Source organism: Prenolepis imparis, unplaced genomic scaffold, assembly GCF_030444845.1.
Source record: "Prenolepis imparis isolate NDT839.2.m4 unplaced genomic scaffold, iyPreImpa1.0 SCAF_4, whole genome shotgun sequence".
Taxonomy (NCBI): domain Eukaryota; kingdom Metazoa; phylum Arthropoda; class Insecta; order Hymenoptera; family Formicidae; genus Prenolepis; species Prenolepis imparis.
The window spans coordinates 15571295-15591624 of NW_028141162.1; the positions used below are offsets into that span (position 1 = coordinate 15571295).

Sequence of the window (20330 nt, forward strand, 5' to 3'; positions counted from 1 at the left end):
GTTTAATCAAACAGTTTCCTTTCGCTGAAAAGTCTCTATAATGCGGGAATTATTTAAGAAAGCGCGATAAAAGGTTTTTTTATTCGAAATTGACGAGAACACTTTTTATAGGTCGATGTATGATTCGATATTTATTCATAAAAAAATTGTAAATCTTAGTCCACGTACACGTGGAAACCTATCGTTATATACAATTATATACATATGTTAAGCTTAAGCGATTATAACAGTCTATATAAGGAAATAGTCGGGTCCGATGAAGGATCCGCACTTGGGAAAGTCCTGCGGAGCAGACATCATGTCGCTCGGTTCCCCGACTTGCAGAACAACGTCCAAACCGCGAGTCCAATCAGCCGCGTGTTCATCACGCAACATCCAATAACCTGCAGAATTATGTGAAAGTAAGGGATCAGTAATTTCATCGATTTAATGCGCAAGCGTCGCTGTTATATAAGCGCTCCTTTGCGTTTCTACCAGATTAATCATCGATATTAAAATGTTTGACAAACTCTGAATCAATTTTTCTCGATAAAATTATCGGAAAATGTCATTATTCGTTATAATTTATAAAAAATGTCGATATAAAATATATTGAAAATTAAAATTTGATTAAATCTCGAAATTCCGAGCAGTAACAAATGCAAAGTCGAATTATGAAAATATCGAAAACATCTTTATTTTCAATCGCTAAGAATATTTTGATGCATCTCTCGATATTTTTATCTCCCGTTTTGTTTGAAGAAATACAAATTAACGATTTATCCGGTTAAATGTAAAAATAGTTTATATGTTAAGTAGTTTGATGACATGAAGATTTACTGGGAATTTTACCTGGATTGTCGGCTTTAAATCTCAACGCCACGGCACCGAACTTAGGTACGACGATAGTGTCCTTAATAGGCGCGCAGTCGAAATTTCTCATAAACAGTTGCTTCCTCTCGTCGAGTTTCTTCACTTCCTGCACCGACATACTCCGCCCGAATTGTCTTGCCCCCATCACATAAAAACTGTAGCCGTGTAAGTGATAAACTAGATCATCCAGACCGCCTGTAGCAAAGTAATGACGCATTAACTCCCGAATAAATGGAATCCTTCGTATCATAAAATTAAAACAGCACATTCATAACATTAATTAATAATTAAATTGGATATAAAAAGAATTCTATGACAAAGATAGACCTAATAAACTCGGAACTCGTCGTTAGATAATCGATTGTTTCTCGCATTGTTATCGAAAAAGTTGCAGGATTTTTTTTTTCAGCTGACGCAAATAACACATTGGGAAAAGTAGCGATAACGCGTCAAATATTGTTCTTAAAAAGTAATAATATACGTTTCCGTTGGAAATGATTTTTATGAAGATAAAGCAAGATCAATAATTGCCGACTTTCGCAGTAAATACGAAATATAGATCAAGGACATCAAGATATCTTGGTTGAGCTTACATTCCATTGTGCGCCAACGTTCCCTCTTATCTCATTCGTGCCATCCCGCTTATTGTAAGATTATCCTAAGTATGCCATTGATTAATAGTTATGTAATAATGAATCTTTGTGTATGTCTTGCACAAAAGACCACATTCTGTGATTAATGTATTTTCCTTTTGTATTAATATCTTATATATAACGAATATATCGAAAGTTCAACATACTAATTATATTTTCTCGGCACTCTGGAATTTATTTTTAATTAATTAATTAATTTTAATTGATAAAAAATTTAATTAATAATTTTTAATTAATAAAACGATCTTTGAAAGATTGATCATTAAAAAATCGTTTAAATTAAACAAACATAGTATTATTTTTATGTAATATCTTTAAATTTGCAAAATGACACATTGTGTCAGCCTAAAAAATTTAATACATTATTTTATCCGTCATATATAGCGAAGAAGATATAATATTGATAAATATTATACATATATTGCTATATAAAAAAATGAAATATAGCACCAAGTATATTAAATATTTCATTTATATTCACGGGGATAAAAGAAGGAGATTGTCAGAGAGGAGAACGTAAAGAATCCGCGCACAATAAACGAGACACGTGACGTTCGCGTCACATTGCGCGAGTTGCATGTGCGTTTTGATGACGTTCGAAAGAAAGGCTAATTACCCTGGTCCAGAAGAATAATTTCGACGGTCGCTCCGAGTGGGACGCGACGCACGTGTACGCATTCGCACATGTCACCCGGGCCGCCGACCGGACGACACCGAGGTCGCAATAATGTCTCGTTATTCTCATTGCGAGCGTCATCGGCGTCATCGTTGTCGTCATCGTGGCTAGAGCACATCATGTCCGGCGATACGTCGCCACCCTGGGTCAACAGTGGTGATGACGGATACGTGAAAGTGGCATTGTCCACGTTCAACACTCGCGTTTCCGTCCCGCTGTTACCTAAGAATGAACAAAGAAGGGAAATAATTCTCGCGCCACGATCGGATAATCGAGTTTGATCGAGCATCGCGCGCGTGATCCTTCTCTTGATTCGAAATTAATTACTCTCTTAATACGATTTTAATTACGCGCCGTTTTCTCGGACGGTGAGATTTCTTCTTTTTTGTATTACGCAAATGATTAGGGGAAATTGAGGCCGTTATTCTTATTAGCAGAAAACTCAAATACTTTTAAGCGAATTTAGAATCGATTTTCCCACGATGAAAATTTCGCGATCCTTTTATTTTCTATATATATGATGTTTTTATAATCTCAATATAATTTACAAATTTTTATAATCTCTTATAGTGTCAAATAAAAGTTTTTATTCTAGTCAAATTGGCTTGAATTTAAAATAAAAAATATTTATATTTATATTTTTAGATTCGCTCTCAGCTATTTTAATAAATTCATTATTACTCGTTAAGAGATCGAGGAGAGACTTACTACTAATCCATCAAAAAGTTAACAGCTAAGGAGACGTACGAAAAGATTTATGAGAAAAATAATAGTGATGAAAGCGCGCGTCTTCCTGACCCGAATACATTGCATTATGTCTCTCTGTGCGAAATATAATCGGTAGCAAAATTTCAATAACGCGGAACGCGGTGAAACTCTCGTACAAACGTGGTAGAGAATTTTTAACCAGACGATTACGTCTGGTTCGAAATTAATTGCTCGTTGCAATTACGGTTGCATCGCGCGGTTGCGATTTAATTTTATTATACTTTCACTTCCCATTCTTCGCGTCATTTTCATTTTGAGACACACGTACACCCACCTATCAGTTCTGTTGCTTGCATCTTGTAATTAATTGGCAGATACATCGTCACGTCCATTCGGGGCATAGCCAGGGCTCGTGGAATTTTGCGCATATTCTGGATATCCATGACGCACAGGCTTTCCTGTGCGCCGCATTTCTCCGCAGGATTCGTTGTCATGGCCAACCGGTTCGTCCCTATCTCGATATCCTGCTGATCGATAGTTTCCGCCGTTGTCGCCGGAATTTCCGAACTGCTGCCTTTATAGCTGAGCACGGCCGCGCCATTTATCGCGCTCGTTCCGCATTCTTTCGCCGTATGCACGTTCATCCAATAGGAAGCGACGCGTTTGCTCGCTTTGAGAACAAAATCCGCCCTTTCACCTATAAACGAAAATCGAAGGATCGTTCGTCACTCTCTTGGCTCAATGGAAATCGCGAGAAGTTGCAATGAAAGTCTTGTTTCGCGCGAATAAAATTCAATTATGTGCACCGTATCGATTTTACGTCCGGAATTTTTAATCATAATCTTCTTGCAAATCTCGGTAAAGGTAAAAGTTGCAAGACACGCTACTCGAGATCCGGTATATTCGAAAGTGGAAACAATGAAGGGGAAAATTATCGTCATAAAATAAATAAATTGCTTGAAAGATAAAACAGCTGAATTACAATCTCTGCGAGCAACCTATTAGGATGCTTTTACTTTTCAGTCGTTCCCAAGTGTACAAAATACAAGCCAAAAAGTTCTAAACAAATTTAGAATGTTTTAACTTAAATCTGCTTGATTTTCCCGAAGATACGAGAAGATATCCCGTACATAAAACCTATCAATATCGCGAATTACCGCGTAGAGATTTCCGGGAAGGTATTAACGGGACTCGCACCTTTCGCCAGTGTGATCGAGGCAACCTGCCGCGGTTCGATGGGATGCCCATCAAGCGCAGTCAAGAGAAGAGTGTGACCGTCGATAAAAAGCGTCACTGGACATGCACCGGCACCTCCGGCATTGGCGGCGCGGAATCTGTGACGTCGTCCCGGAATGACCGTGAATGTGCTTAGGGGAACCGTGGGTCCGCTAGGCTGACGACCTCTCCCATTGATCAAAAGAATCGCCGGTTTGGCGTGACCTTGGTTAAACGATACTTCCGGCGAATGCTGCCAGTGGGTCACCAGAATTACGTGATTAGGGTCCTCGATGTCGTAAAGGGTGCGATGGGGATCCCGAAGGTCCGCCTGTTTCACGATCAATGATCCGAAAATACCATTGGTGACGTCAGCGCCTGAGTTTTTTTTTTAAACAAATCGGTCAATTCATAATTCGATAATTGTATAACTCGTTTTAGGTGAAATAATATTAATATTAATATTAATATTAATAATATTAATACACCAACAATATTGAATTATTATTCATATCACATGCGATAAAATTTAATTTCTAAAATAAGCCCAACTTCTTATTTCTAAATATTTTTTTTCAATATATACCATATATGAAATAAGTGACAACTATCAACCTGCGTGTGCGTGCCAGAGATGCGTGCCTGGTGTGGAGGCACGAAATTTGTATTGGAAAGTGGTGTAACTCGGTATCGGACACTGCGTGATCAACGGCGTGCCGTCCATGTAAGGCATTTCCATTTGCGTTTGTCCACGCCAATGCATCGCTGCGGCCTTACCCGGAAGACGATTAATGACGTCCACTACTAGGATATCGTTTTCACAAACCTGTAAAGACGTAAATCTATCTGGAAGTTGCTAATTAGTCGCCCATTATCCGTCATAAATGTTCAGGGATCTTCACGTTGGAATCATGCATCCTATTAAGATAATTGTAGCCAGCTTCCAAATATGAATGAAAAAATATTCGATAATTTTCTTCGACGTTGATTCTAATTTTAATTTTATTTTATAATTTTGCCAACTTTAATTTATTTTATTAGTTTTATTTTATAATTTTACTATGAAAGAAATGAAAAGGATTTTTAAAAAAATTGGATTTTGATATAAAAGACTGATGAAAAACATCACACATATATTATTTAATTATATGAAATTTGGAATTTAGCTTTAATCAACATTTCTAAAGCTTCGTAACGTTTGCGGCAAAGATCAATTAGAGGCTCAACGAAACTCTCTTCATTTCAAAGTGTTACTTAGTTAAACGAGACACGTGCGCGAGATTATTTCCCTATATTCAAGCAACGCAATTAATTATCAAAACTGTGTATACGTGTTTCAATCACCATGCGAGTTAATTTTAACACAAGATAGAGTTCAATTTTCGTTGCAATTGAAGATCGCTGATTGCAAATGAAGGTATATTTGTATCGGCAAAGCCACGTGGATCAAATCGTACACATTTATACAAACATTCACACTCATATATATCTCAATTTAATGCAATCTTTCTGTAAAATTATAGCAATAATAATAAAACAAGAGGATATTCGGGTAATAAAATTAATTGTACATTATTAATTAATGATTTAAAATGATTTTCGACGTGTAAAATCCCGAATATTTAATGTTACATTAAACTAAATTCATTTTTTTTTTAAATTTTGCGTTTTAAATCATAAAATAATAAAAGATATTTTTAATAATGCAATTTTAAAATATGCAGCTTAATATTAATTTCAGATCATCATATATTATTAATCATATATTATTAAATAATATAATATAATATATTACAAAATAAAATATATTGTATTATATTAATATATATTATTAAATTTTATTTTTGAATCGTTAATATGACATTATAAAGTAAACTCTAATTAAAAAAAGAGTGTAGAAAAGCGATATCGAAATATGCTTGCGGTGAATTTCGCCGAGTTCCAAGCAGTAAGTGTAATGCACTCGGGCTATCGATCGACGGTGTATATCGAGGTCATACCTGGATACTAGGTCCTGGCATTTGACGATTAGCTGTAAGAATGCCCCGTCTTTGTCCATCCGCGGAAACGCAATGCTTGGCCAAGCAAGCGGTCTGATTCAATGGACAATCTCCGCATGATCTGTAAGGAACCTGTGTAAAATCGCGATTCTCCATCCAGCACTATAATGTATTATATCTACGAAGCAGATCGAATTGTTATTTAACTATCATATCTTTCACCGAAAGTGTTATAAAAGCGCTCTATGAAATAATCACGGAAACAAAATAGCTATTATGCCTAACTTTCAGGTGTAATATAGGGAGATCTAAAATTTAACTAGGGTAATTAATTTTTTTCCATGATACCTTTTACCACAATTTTCCGCATAAAACTTTCGCAATTTTTTTATCTGCATATTTCATATAGACATCTATATAACAAGATCGCTCAAGCGATTTTTTTGAGAATAATGCGTAAACGAAATAAATAGTGCGTAACTAAAGTAAATAGAAAAACAAGTAATGTATTATTCAATTCGTAGTGTTTTACACAGGTTTTTATTAAGATTTGATAAAAAGCTGCAAGATATCGATCCGATTTCCTCCGATCTCAGCTTAGCTATTACCGAGAGTGCGATTCTCGTTTGCGTGTTGATTTCGACAAGCGTGCGGTCGTTCGTGCAATCGTGAGAGTTTTCCACATTACACCGGTTAAGGATTGCATAACGGTTATTGCATCGACGAGTCCGAAACCGAGCGTTATGTTCGGTAATAGTTGCATGGTTAAATGTAATACGGCGGTGCGGTGTAACGATGTTGCAATCACAAAAACGAACTGTTTATAATGCAGTAATAATCATTTCACGCCGCGCACGTAACGTGAAATGCAACTTTCCTCGCGGTTGCACACGATCTCCTGTGTGTATTGTTTTTATTATTATTACTTACACGAAAAGAAAAGAAACGATGTGTGTTTATAATGCTGTTATTTCGCGAAACGTGCGTAACGAAAAATCCAACTTCCTTCGCGTGATGCGGTTACGATCGCATATGCATTTCTTTATTACATGAGGAAACTTTCCCTTTTTAGAATTCGCCTCTCTTCGTTTCCTCGGACGAGCGCAACATTATTGAAAATTCGAAATTAATATTTTATTGTAAAAATTTATAAAAGCAACAGGTATATATAATTTTAGTTTGATAATATTTAATGAAATTAAATTAATTTAATAATATCTAATAAAATTAATATATATAATATAATTTTAATTAATATAATTAAATTAATAAAACGCTTTTATAACTTCGATCTATTATAGCGGAGACGTAATAACCTATTTACGAATAGGTATTTTATGAAATAGAAGTCAAACATTGCGTAATATCGTTCGCAACATTTAACTTCGACGTAATCTACATTCTTGCAACGTTTAACCTTCGTATATGATTTGTCTTCCTTCTCATCCGAGAAGATTTAATTAAAAAAAAATTTGGTCTCAAAAGTTGCTTTTTTCATATGTGCTACATTTTAATGAAACTAGTTGAAACCTGATATTAGTGTGATTTGCAACATTGAAATACTCATAAATTATATATTTGATTTCTTTAAATAAAGGTATATGAAAATTTGTTGAAAAAAATAGATAGGAAATATACATATTAAATAAATACAAAACAAAATATTTGACACAAAATTTAATAATTTATCGGTTTTTTTATCTGGCTATCGAAACATCGATAGTATATGGTATAATCAGCTGATTAAAGAGATTGCATACAAACGAGACGAGTCAAGCGATGTGACCTTTTCTGACGTATGTATTTATAATTAAGTTTTTCACTCGTTACGTGCGCAAATGCGTGGTTGGATTAAATTTTTACAAAATGGGTACAACACTGGCAAAAAAATGTAATTGAATGTTAGACTTACTTGCTGAGCGATTGGAAGACTTCTAACGTGAGTTTCACCCGGCAGATCATAGGCCAATCCAAGTGATGACATGGCCTGTCGCAGGAGAGGAATGTTTGTTCTGAAAAAGAACAGAAAGAGTGAGAAAAATCTTTTATCGCCTCGATGCGCGGACGAAAGCAATTTTCCTTTTCGTCTATCACACAAACCAGAAAAAAATATGAGTGGACAAGCGGCAAAGATGAAAGTTACAAACCACATAGAAAGTACTATTTAGTAAAGAAAAGCTATAATGATGCACACGCGTATATATTATGGCACATACATCAAAGTTGCGGCTGGAGATAGAAGCGAAAATGCATTTCGCGCATTATTACACGCATTATCGTTTCATATTTATCTTCATTATAAAATCTTAAGTTGACTTCTATTGATCGGGTAAATTCAATGTCTAGTGAATTTCTTTGCATTCAAATACATTTTACGTTATTAATTTATATTTATATTTCAAAACGTATATCAGAGTGAGTTTTAACTTTAGACGATGTATGTGAAAAAAATTCGAGAGAGACAACATTTTAATAATACTTTCCTCTAATTTCATATAATACTGCAAATATATTTGAAAAAATGGATATAAAATATACGATGCATTAAATAAAAAATTATAAGTAAATGTCTTTTAAATTAATTAATTAAATGTCTGTCGCGAATTTATATTACATTATATATTGTCTAAAATGTATTTTCATGAGGAATAATTAAAAGTTGCATTAAATTTACATGGCTTATGCGCGATAAGACTGCATATGTTGTTTGTAATTTTGACAAAGTAATTGTTTCAACTTACTAGGCCTGTAATTGTTAATATGTAAAAATGTCGCCGCAGCTGCGATCATTGTTACGACCACGAGACATCGTAAAATGTACGTGGCCGGAGTGACCACGTGACGATGAGCGGATTTTGGAGAATACATCGCCTACCAACGTTGTTATACAACAATAACAGGTGGTGACGACATTTATTCCCCGTGAGCTTTAAAAATTGACAGATTTTGAATGAAATATTTATGGATGAACAATTAATCTTCTTAATAAAAAAAAGTATGTCGATTAAATCACGTAAATTAGCGCGCGTGCAATTATTAAGTAGCACGAGATGTATGTGTATTCAGCAGTTAATTGACAAGAAAGATATATGATAGATTTCTACCAATAAATAAGAGAAAATTTTTTTAAGATTGAGATGACTCTTTGCTGCTTTCAAGCTTCAAGCTAAGTGTTGATGTGTCGAGGATAATAAAATGAAAGAGTTGACGCGGAGAAAGCTGACCGTGAAGATAAAAAAAAAGAAGCCGTTTGTATTCTATATATAAACAAGATCGAAAGTTGAATTCTTGTTCGCCTATCTTTCTGAGTCAAATCTTTTCCAGTTTCAGTCTTCAAAAGGCGTTCATAATCAGTTTTCGCGAGACAGATGAATGAATTATGAAGATTAAATTTGAAGTTTAATCATGCGTAATGATTAATCATATAGTAAATAATGAGGCTATCTGTCACTCATTAACTGTCAAAATATTTGTTTTTAAAAATATTTGTATGTGTAATTATTTCAACTATAATTATACTACAAACGTTAAGTTTTATTAAAAGATTATGACAATATTATATATAATCAACACATATAGTTTATATAAGTAGCAATTATTTGAAATATATGTATTAAAGAAAATTGTATATTATATTCTGAATAATAATCACGGAGATTTTTTATAGAAAAAATAAAAATCAACGAAATAATAAGATTAAACACAACGTTTGCCTAATATTGTCATTTCCGTCCTCGATTACGAGATCATTATCACATAAAAATTTTTGTATATATTACGTAGAAATTTGTATAATTTTCACATTATAACACGTCGATGAACCATAATTCAGTTATATACAACGGAATCATGCATCTCTGAAAGTTTTAACTGAAATTGAAAGTAAAATTACTGTTCACATTGTAGCAATTTTACCACAGAGATCTTTTTGTAGCCTCGAAACGAATTGTATAATACAAACAGATAGAATGAATCTTTTTTTAATTGCAGGATGTTCTCAAAATTTTTTCTAGAAATAATTCTAACACAAATTAATCGATTAACTCAACTCTTTGCAATTTAATTCAATATTGCAGGGCGCGTAATTTTTAAAATAAAAAAAAATAAAAAAATATTATTTAAATATTATTTATATTACAATTATCAATACGTAAAACTTATAAAGTCTTAAAGATTTTTTAAACTGAAATAAGTTATTAAAATCCAAGAGAGTTAATCATCACTACGTTTGACACGTATCTTGCAACGAAAGCAACACGATTCTTAAACTCAACAGATATAAATAATAAATATTAATAAACGAGGATATAGATAACGAGAAAAGAGAGATTCCCCCTAAATAAAACGATCATGCACAAAGAAATAACATGAAAAAGAAACGTGTATGAAGAGAATATAGATATCTTTGTGTCACTGCACCACTACGGACATTTACGTGGAGCCGCTATAACAAAATTGCGGACACAGTCGCGCTCCTCGTCGACGACTGATGAGAATATTGAGCCCGAAATTCGTTGCTAGAACGGCGTTTCTCTCCCGCTCTCTTTCGCCGCTCTTCGACGTTCCTTCCTTATTATCGAAGATCCAAACTATTGCTAGCAAAGAACGATCGAAGCTCGTTTATTCGTGAAATTCATCCAAGGTGAGAGGAGAGAATCGGATTTTTTATTAACAAGAAAGAAAGAAACGAGTCGAGTCGTAAGAAAAAAAATCATAATAAATTTATTTACGATAACTTTACGAGCGTTTCGCTACACAAACATTTCAGGCTGTCTGCAAATTACGACATAGCCTCTATTACGTTTGGCTATATAATTTTCTATCCTTGAGTTCTGAACCAGTCTGAGGTTTTATTCAGATTGCGTTATCGCATCGACAATTGAAGAGGATTTTATTATACAAAAGTAGTAAATAAATTTGATTAGCCGTCAGATTTTTTCCATCTCAATAAATTATCTGTTTACATTGTTGCGAAAAAGTATTATTATTACATATGTTACGAAGGCAGATTAATTAGATTCGATCCGAAATTATTGAGGCGATAACTTTTAAATGTAACAAGATTCTTTTCAAAAATGAGAAATATATATTTGAAGTCAATTTTAATTAATAAATTTTTTTTAAACTTTAATTCTTTTTCATGCATTTATAAATATTTTAATAACTACTATTGTTATCCATTCACGCAGCAGAGTTTCTGCATCGACAACTTTCGCGAGTACAAATAAAAGGCGCTAATGATGTTACTTGACTCGTCTCTTTACTGGCGATTTGTATTTGCCATGTTACTTCTTTCGAAGATTTTTTTTTCCTATCCGCGAATATGATTAATCGGCTGCCTCATCTGTACGTAACTATGCGTATCGACTCCCGATTGGCTTCGTATGTGACTACCCGACATGGTAGTTTAACGATCAAAGTGTACTTCAAATGGAAAGTATCGAAAGAGTACTCAACATCCAGATGTCCATCTATCATAATAGCTGAGGAAAAATCGAATAAGGTGTCGCTAATAGATGACCGAGGCATGACGATCTAAAGGCAAGTGTGGATGATTATGATTGAGACAAAATGATGGACCGGATCTCATAAATCACCGCACCACTGACAGTTGTCGGCTAACGTAGGTAGACTATAACGACCGCGACGTCGTCGTATAGGTATCGCCGCGCACCCAGTAGTCAACTGACGAAAAAGTCCAATTTCCATCGCTACCCAGTCGAACAAACTATGACGTGCGCCTTCCCTCTCCCGGGGATCCGCGGTCGAGGAACAAAGATCATCTATATGCGCGACTGGTAGTTTTTTCTATTCCTTTTTTTTTTTTCTTTCCTACACATCCCCGCGATCGTGCGTTGCACCTCGAGTTTCGCGTACGCGAATCGAATCTGAAATATGTGTCAGAAACGGCATAACGGCGAGTGAAAGTTCGCCGGAGGGCCCGTCCTGAAGGCCCCTACCTACCATCAGTTCGCAATGCGACTGGGGACCCGTTTCATCTCTCTCAAAAGCCGGCTCTGCGCCAATACTTTCATCTCCCGACCTTTCTCCTTCTCCTCGAGTCTCCTCGGTCCAGCCAACGTGTAGAGATTTCGCTTTCGCTGATGCCGTACCGGATCAGCTCTTACTCACATGGGCGGATAGAAACGATAATCATCGTTTGTGCGGTCACTTCTCTATGGAAAGCAAGTAACGTTTTGCTTGTCGTGAATACGCTTAGGCTCATATTTATCGGTCATTTTCATTTAGATTGCAACATTTAGATTGCAACTGCATATGCTCGATCGGAACTTTCTAGAGAGAAGGATAAGATTTTTAACATAGGTACATATCTATGGTGCACACTTAGAAACTGGTACGATCTCAACGAGTTTAATTATTTGAACAGCAAAATATTTTGCCACACGATATTCGCATCGCTTAGGCAAAAAGTAGGTATCTATATCTATAAATAGAAATACGCTAATTAATTTATACATATGCATATGTGAAACATGTAGCTATATTAATATTTTTCTTTCCCCGCATGATTTTAAGATAAATAATAAATATTATAAATTTCTCCGTTTGCGCGCAGCTAAAAACAATGAGAATTAATCACAAAATTAATAACTTTCTTATAGATAATTTGGTACATTCAATTTAGTTTCTAAGTTTCTTTGTGTGATGCTTTGTCATGCCGCGAGAATTTATTTGTCGCTATAGGCGACAAATAAATTATTAGACTCGCTAGAATAGAATATAAAAGAATTTCGTGCAAACTCGACTTGGATAATTGATTTAAATTTAGTGAAGTTAAACAAAACAAGTACATTCGTGAAACGAATGACTTTGCATTCTTGGAAACAAGTTATAACACAATAGTGGAGAAAATTGCTATCGGAATAACATCGGTCCGAACTTTTCTCTTAACATTTTATAAGCATGTCGCAGACAGTAGATAAATGAAAAAATAGCGTATACATACATCATGTTTCAATATTGATCGATTCGCATCTTTTCCTCGCGAGTGTAATTTATCATCTCAAATTATGAGGAGTATAATTTATTCCTCTGCAAGTGACATAAATAAATTTTCGCCACTCTAATTAACATTATCACAATATCAATGTAACGATTTAATCAAAAATCAAAGCGCAAAATGTAAATTTTGCCTATGTGTCACGCATTATCTAACACTTGCGATACATTCGATAACAAAATTGCGTTATTTAAATTCGTAATGTCATTTATGTTATCTAATTCATATTCAGTGCGATTGTCATTATACGATGCGTTAAATAGGTAATGACTTCCTAGCTTTGCAAGTAACGCGTTGTCACCTGCTGTCATAATTAATGATTTCAAATATATTTTGTGCTTCGCATTTTATTATGTTTATCAGCTTCTACAATAGTTATAAAATTGTGCATCTGGGCAAAAATAATGTGATTATTGATAATGCAATTATCTGACTTGAGACCCACTTTAAAGTATTCAAATTATCGAATGTAATTCACAAAATAGAATCATTTAAGTATGAATCTATTAAAAGATTATATGATGGATGAAGCAAATCGGTCTTAGAAAGTGAAAGATGTATCTCTTGGTCTATCTACAATATGTTGCATGTTACTCATGCAAGTTGTATTATTTTATTTTCTCCTGAGAAAGCATTTTTCTCTATCGACAATAATAATTGTAAGTAGCACACTGAAGCGGAAATCTTTCACATTTAAGAGCGTTTTGCTCGATATCATTTCGCATCCTGTATTTAATGGTTATCGACACTAAGAATTTCTATGAGTTATCAGGTAATCAAGACGATTCTGTTTAGCTTAGAATAAGAATTAGAAAAGCGGTTAATAAGTATTGCATGTTGCTTACACAATGAAAAATGTACAGATCATTTATAAAAGAGAAATGCTCTCGATTTAATCGATAATGGGAGCAGATCCTCTGTATCTTCTTGGTATAAAAAAATATTTGATTTCACTGGTGCAAATTGGAAGTGCAAAAACAACTATTTGTTTTATAAGCTTCTTTATAAATTAAGGTTTTATTTTTTACTTCCGACATTATTTTATCTATTTTCTTTGTATTTCTATATTTGTATCAAATAACGTTACGCGCTTTATATAGTTTTGCGTCATGTGTCGGAAAATTTTCGAATTGATATCCTGGAATTTGTTTCACTCTGATAGTTAAGATGACCCTTTCCTTACTCTCTACATATATTGCGAGTAAAACGCCACATTTACCGTGTAATAATTGACGCTTTCACTTGTTTACTTCGGCGAAACGCATCTCTCTCACGCACATTTTTCAGAATCCGCGAAATTTAGATAACTATCGCATGTAGGTTTTGTTAATATCACATTTTTATAGGAAGTATTCGAATCATGCGGAAATAGATTTGCGCGCGGAAATAAAATTGCATTTATAATCGCCGCGATTTACTTAGTCGTCAAATATTCGTAAATACATAATCCTGTACGTGCATATGACGAGGACCCTATCATACGATATAATCATGTTCAAACATTATTGATAATGCAGAATGATGTATTGAAGTAATTAAATTTGTATATGTAGGATTCAACTATCGATATAAGAAGAAAAAGATCGATACTTACAGTAATTAATTTAAATTGCAAAAATTAAATATTGATTTGCATTTGTTTGAGGAAAAGCTGATATTATTATTAATTTATTAATTAATTTTAATTCATAATTATTTTTTTGGTACAATTAGAAACGAAATTATTATCAAAAAATTTACATTTTTTCAGAAAGCGCTAAATTCTTTGCTTGCACGTAAAATCCGATTACAAAGAAAGTATTTATAATGATGCGAGTAGAATAATGTTAGCAACTTAATTGACATATATTTAATAATTCGCGTAAGTTGTAACTAAAATCTCTGCAAGATGAAATATTCTACTGAAATTTATATATACCATTAAAAAGGCGATCAAGCAAAAATAAATTAATCTCTTTGCCTGAGATGACAGATATTCTTTTGAAGTATAAAATAAGAGAAAGTCATTTAGAGCTAGCCACGAAAAAGGACATTTAAGGCAGGCTAATGTTATGCCGGCGTCACGATGTAGGTTTTTCTGTATAATTAGCTGTACGCTAGTTTGTACGCTATTGTGCTTGCACTTGTGCATGCCAGACACTTCGATGCATTGAGTGCGAAAGTCTAGCTTGTATGATTTCTATGTTTGCTACGGTGCATTATTTCGTGCTCGTTTCCTTGCATGCACCAATCAGCGTTTCGGAAATGTTTCATTCAGTGCAATCTTCACTGTTGATATGATATGTCAAAATCGTTTGACAGAATATTAATATTTTAATAAAAATGTGGAATAAAGAACAAATAGTTTCTACGATTTCTTGTATTTATTTCGCGATGAAGTAATAGCACGAATGCAGCCAATCTCCGTCGTCGCAAAATTTCATTTACTATATACAGGAGCTGTTGTTCCTCCATATCAATCTCTTTTAAAATATTTTATTTAATTATCAAAACCTATCAACCAGCTATGATTGACGTTTGACGTTTTCTTTCGTCTGACGTCTTCATACAACACTCCATACAGCAAACCAACTTCGTGTGACGTGTTTATACAACTCTATGCAGCAAACCAAGCAACGTACAGGATACAAGCTAGCATACAAGCTAATCATACAAAAAAACGTACATTGTGTGACGCCGGCTTTACGTTCAAATTGTTAATAAGAAATTCGATCATCTTTTTCAAGCGGAAACAATGGCATTGTCAAAAAACGAAATTGTGTTATTGCGATGCCACACACTTTCACGTTAAACTTTCAATTTTCATTCCTGTACATTTTGACGATATTTACGATACAGTACGATACGCGTGTGTTGCCTCTTCCCTTTTATAATTAATCAAAGAGAAAGTTCGTATGTGTAGTTCATGTAGACATTACATTATTCAATAAGATTACCAATAAACCATAAACAATTTTTGTCATAGTTATAATTTGTAATATTTCCAGTACACTTTTACGTTGTGAATTTAAAAGTATAATAAGAATTTCTATATTATTCTTACCCCAAAAATTATGATATTTCAAAATATATAACAAAATATATACATATTATACCATATAATATGGTATAACATAATATAAAAATGCTAATTGTATAAAGATGTATAAATTATATATATATATCAATTTTAATATAGCGTAAAAAAATATCTGTTAGATGTGAGAATAATAGAATTAATAATAACTTAAAATTATACTATTGTACAATATAATTATTCTCCTGATAAACATTTAAGATGTTATTAGAGCTAATTGCAGGCGTGTATGTACATGCAAGGTAATATTAGAGAGATCTTCTCTATTAAAAAATTATCTAGAAAAGATAATTTTTAATAGAATGTTAAGAAATCATTAACATCTAAAAATGCTAAAAAGCATACAGAGCATCATGATTATACACGAGTAAATGACTTTTAATAAAGTATACGTACCAATTACATCAGTAAAAGTATAGTGATACCAAAATGCACGATTTCTCCATACAATTTTAAACGTAAAATATTATATGTATAAAATTTGTAAAATAATATATATTTTATTTACTTTTATATTTTATCTTATATTTAACAAAAGCGTATAATACCGAAATTCTTTTCCCGACACGAATTAAAGATTATATAAATAATTATTTATAAGTAAAATAATCATTACATAAAATAATATTTCTTTAATTCTTGCAAGTTTACAAAAAAAATTGCTGCATATACAATAAGAGAGATATAATTGAATTGATCAATTGCATATTACCTTCGTCATATTTTTATTTTTATGATATAATCAGAATTAAAATATAACAAATAATATAACTTGATAATTACATGATAAAAATTCGAAAAGGGCTTTTAATCTCCTCTTTAATTTTTTTCATCAGCTAATACTAACATTAATAATGAAGTCCGAAAACTTGACAGTTAATTTAGCATAACGTGTTTCAACAGAAACAATACCTCATATCGTATGTATGACCTCTGACAAATAGTAATTGCAGTTAGCATCGTTGGCAATAAGATTGGTCCTTATTAAAAGAGGCATACTGTACATAACTGTAAATTTTGATTTGAGGACATTCACCTCATCTCATACAGAGGTCATACAATCTGTGCCTATCTTCGCATGAATATTCGCTATATCAAGTATTATATTTATATTTAGTGAATATTTTGTTGAAGAAAACAATTTTTGATGGAAAATTTTTGCAAATAGTCTTGCTAACAAATATTATAATTCTTAATACTTTGAAAGAGATAGATCATATAATTCTGATAAAAGCATGCTACACTATTATAATTACCTAAGAAACATTTTTGATTAATTGTGATATCAATACGAATTATCAAAATTTTGTCGATTTACTATCTCAATCTTTGCGGATATTATAGAATATATGGTGATTTTAAATTTAAGTCTATATATTATTATTATAGAACCCTTAACAATTTATTAGAGTATTAATTGTCCATCTGCTATTTTAATCTTCCATATCTGCTTATATCGCGATCTTGACGTGAATCATAATAAGAGGAGAAAGTTTGTATAAATTTTCTCTAATTATTATTATATTTTATTCTTTTTTTTTTGCTTTATTTTGATATATTTACCTTTAAATAAAATAAAAAAGATAATGTTATTTATATTTAAATAAAATAAATAATTATAAATATAAGACATTGACTACATTTGTAGAAAAAATCGATTATTAGTGATATTTCTAAAGGGTTCCCTATTTAATTATTTAATAATACAATTACGTTCTTTATACGACAATGTGTCACATAAATAGTTTGATGCAAACATTTCTCTTTTAATTTATGAAAACAAATTTACCTAGCATGCTTTTACTTGAAATCAAAGTATTCACTTCTATAAAAAAAGATGCAAGCAAATAGAATAAGTAATAAATGTGAAGAAGAAACAATTTGTACATATATATAAACAATTATATATCAATCATAAATTTATCTTGACGATCTTGACAAAACTTGAAGCAAAATAAATAAGTAAAGACACAATTTTTAATATTTTATAATTAATAATACATATATATGTATTCTCCTTTATTATAATATATATCAACAGTTTTTAAAGTTATCTCATCTGGCAATTTTTTCTTAATCTGTCTACGTCAAAAGTCAGTTTGTGCCAATTGCAAAGTTACAAACTGACCTAAAACTCTAAAATATGAGACGAATGGTTGCGGAAAAAATTATTTCTACGATCGATGCGCGAGATACGCTTTCGCTTCGTGCTCCAATTTCGAAATAAATGTTTCAACTTCCGCTATACGAGCTACACGTCTATTTCATTTTCACTGCTATGGCAGAAATTGCCTACGACTCACCTGGGACGGGCGTCAAGTAGATGATGGTCGCGACCACGGAACCAAGCCCGATGAAGATCCCGAATCTGAAGAGCATGGTGCTCGAGAAAATCAGTGGCGAGAGAAGCGCGAAAAGGCAAGCGAGTGTCGGACTAGCCGGTGTCGTGGTCGCGGACACACTAGCACCGCTCAAGCAAGTTCATTGCCAAGGAGAGAGAGTCGATTGCCGATTAAAAGAAAGATCTTGCATGTGAAGCACTAACGCGCTTGTACTGTTATGCCTCGTGTACGAAGCCTCTTACTTAGCACGTTCGTGATTATACACGCGAGTGGGTGGATCTTTCGGAATCATCGCGGTATACTTGACAATTTTCGGGGAGATGGTGGTCACCTCTGGTGACCCTTGTAATAATACTCTTTTTACTTCGAGTCCTCTCTCCAACAGTATTCTCATACAAGAGAAAAGCGCGGGATGAGCTACTACTAGTTACTAAAATTGATTAATTATAATTGTATCCGATTTATAAATTATCTTCTTCACACGCGAAAGCTGGAGCAATTAGACTTTGTAATGTAATTAGTTTTCTTAGGCTTCTGTTTTTCTGTTGCTTTTATTCTTGCATTATGCGTAATTTAAATCTGTTTAAATATATTTTGTGATCGATAATACGATAATTTAATAACACTATCCAACAAGTTTTCCTTTATTTGTATTCAGGTATTCTGTATCCCTAACAGCACACATATCCGAAAGACGTTCAAGGGACATCCAGAGGACATCCAGAGGATGTTGGGATGTCCTCTGGATGTCCTCTGAACGTCTTTCGGATATGTGTGCTGTTAGGGATATTATAATTAAAGAGAATATTTAGAATCATATTAATTAAGCTAATAATTATTAACTACTATTTAATGAGAATTCATTCACGCAACGATATTAATAGGAAGCACAAAGTCGAAACGGAAGTATATAATGATCGAGTATTAACTTGAAATATAAACTGAAAATATCGATCAAATTATTCCAGAACTAATTTTATGTCTGCGATTATTAAACACTTTATTTCATAAGAATATTCTATTATGATATTTTACCGTATCATTTTTCTTGTTGAATTATCTTTATTTTATTGATTGTAATATTTAAACAGATCCAACATTACGCTATATATGAACGATAATATAAAATATATATAATATTAATTTTATTTCTTTTTATTATAGAAAATATTAAAATATGCCTTTCGAATACATAATAAATTAGTAACTGGAAATTTTTTTGAGAAAAAGATATTTTAAATACAAATAAAAGATACAAAATTTTTGTTCTGAATTTTTACTTTTTTCAATCAATAATTTTAATTTTACAATTATTATATTATTCAATGTTTTAATATTTAATATTAAAAAAGAAATAATCTGATATAATTTAAATAAAGTGTCTATAATTTATATATAAATGCGGCACACATTTTTATTTTTATTTATAATTACAGATGCCTTATTTTTAAAAATATTTTAATAATTAAATTTTGTAAAAGTTTGGAATAAAAAGAATGATAGCTATCTTATTATTATACTTTCTTTTTTAAAATTTTAGTGCTTTCTTAATAATTAATAATATAGTATATGAATAAGTTATATAAAAATTAGAAATATAAATTATACAAATCACAAAAGGAGAGCATTTGAATTATATATTTAATTGATGTTTTATTTATAGCGCAAGTAATATTTATGTATAAATAAAGTATATCATTGCAATGTTTGGTATCACATGAGCTTAGAAACATATATATAGAATAATTAATATATATATTAATAATAATATATATATATATTTTATT

The 20330-nt window shown here is 32.4% G+C and overlaps 1 protein-coding gene across 4 annotated transcripts; it reads right to left on the reverse strand.

Moving 5' to 3' along the window:
• Nucleotides 1-116: 116 nt before the first annotated feature.
• Nucleotides 117-18680, reverse strand: LOC145935544 (multicopper oxidase 3). Of its 4 annotated transcripts, XM_083037002.1 has the most exons (10): nt 11707-11805; nt 8846-9031; nt 8017-8116; nt 6105-6225; nt 4720-4930; nt 4087-4482; nt 3224-3586; nt 2122-2403; nt 832-1047; nt 117-383 (listed from the first exon to the last, which is right to left on the reverse strand). In XM_083037002.1, the coding sequence occupies exons 2-10, from the start codon at nt 8970-8972 to the stop codon at nt 232-234; spliced, it is 1968 nt and encodes a 655-aa protein (XP_082893128.1). In that variant the 5' UTR covers nt 8973-9031; nt 11707-11805; the 3' UTR covers nt 117-231. The 4 variants fall into 4 exon arrangements, with proteins under 4 accessions (XP_082893128.1, XP_082893131.1, XP_082893132.1 ...); XM_083037005.1 differs by lacking the exons at nt 8846-9031; nt 11707-11805 and adding an exon at nt 18505-18680; XM_083037006.1 differs by lacking the exon at nt 8846-9031 and having other exon boundaries at nt 11707-11725.
• Between the last annotated feature and the right edge of the window lie 1650 nt (nt 18681-20330).

Coding starts and splice junctions, on each gene's coding strand:
- LOC145935544 (XM_083037002.1), bottom strand. CDS start 8,972: ATGTATTCTCCAAAATCCGCTCATCGTCACGTGGTCACTCCGGCCACG. Junction 8,117..8,845: donor TATTAACAATTACAGGCCTA/GTAAGTTGAAAC, acceptor GTTCTTTTTCAG/AACAAACATTCCTCTCCTGC. Junction 4,931..6,104: donor TGCCAGGACCTAGTATCCAG/GTATGACCTCGA, acceptor ACGTCTTTACAG/GTTTGTGAAAACGATATCCT.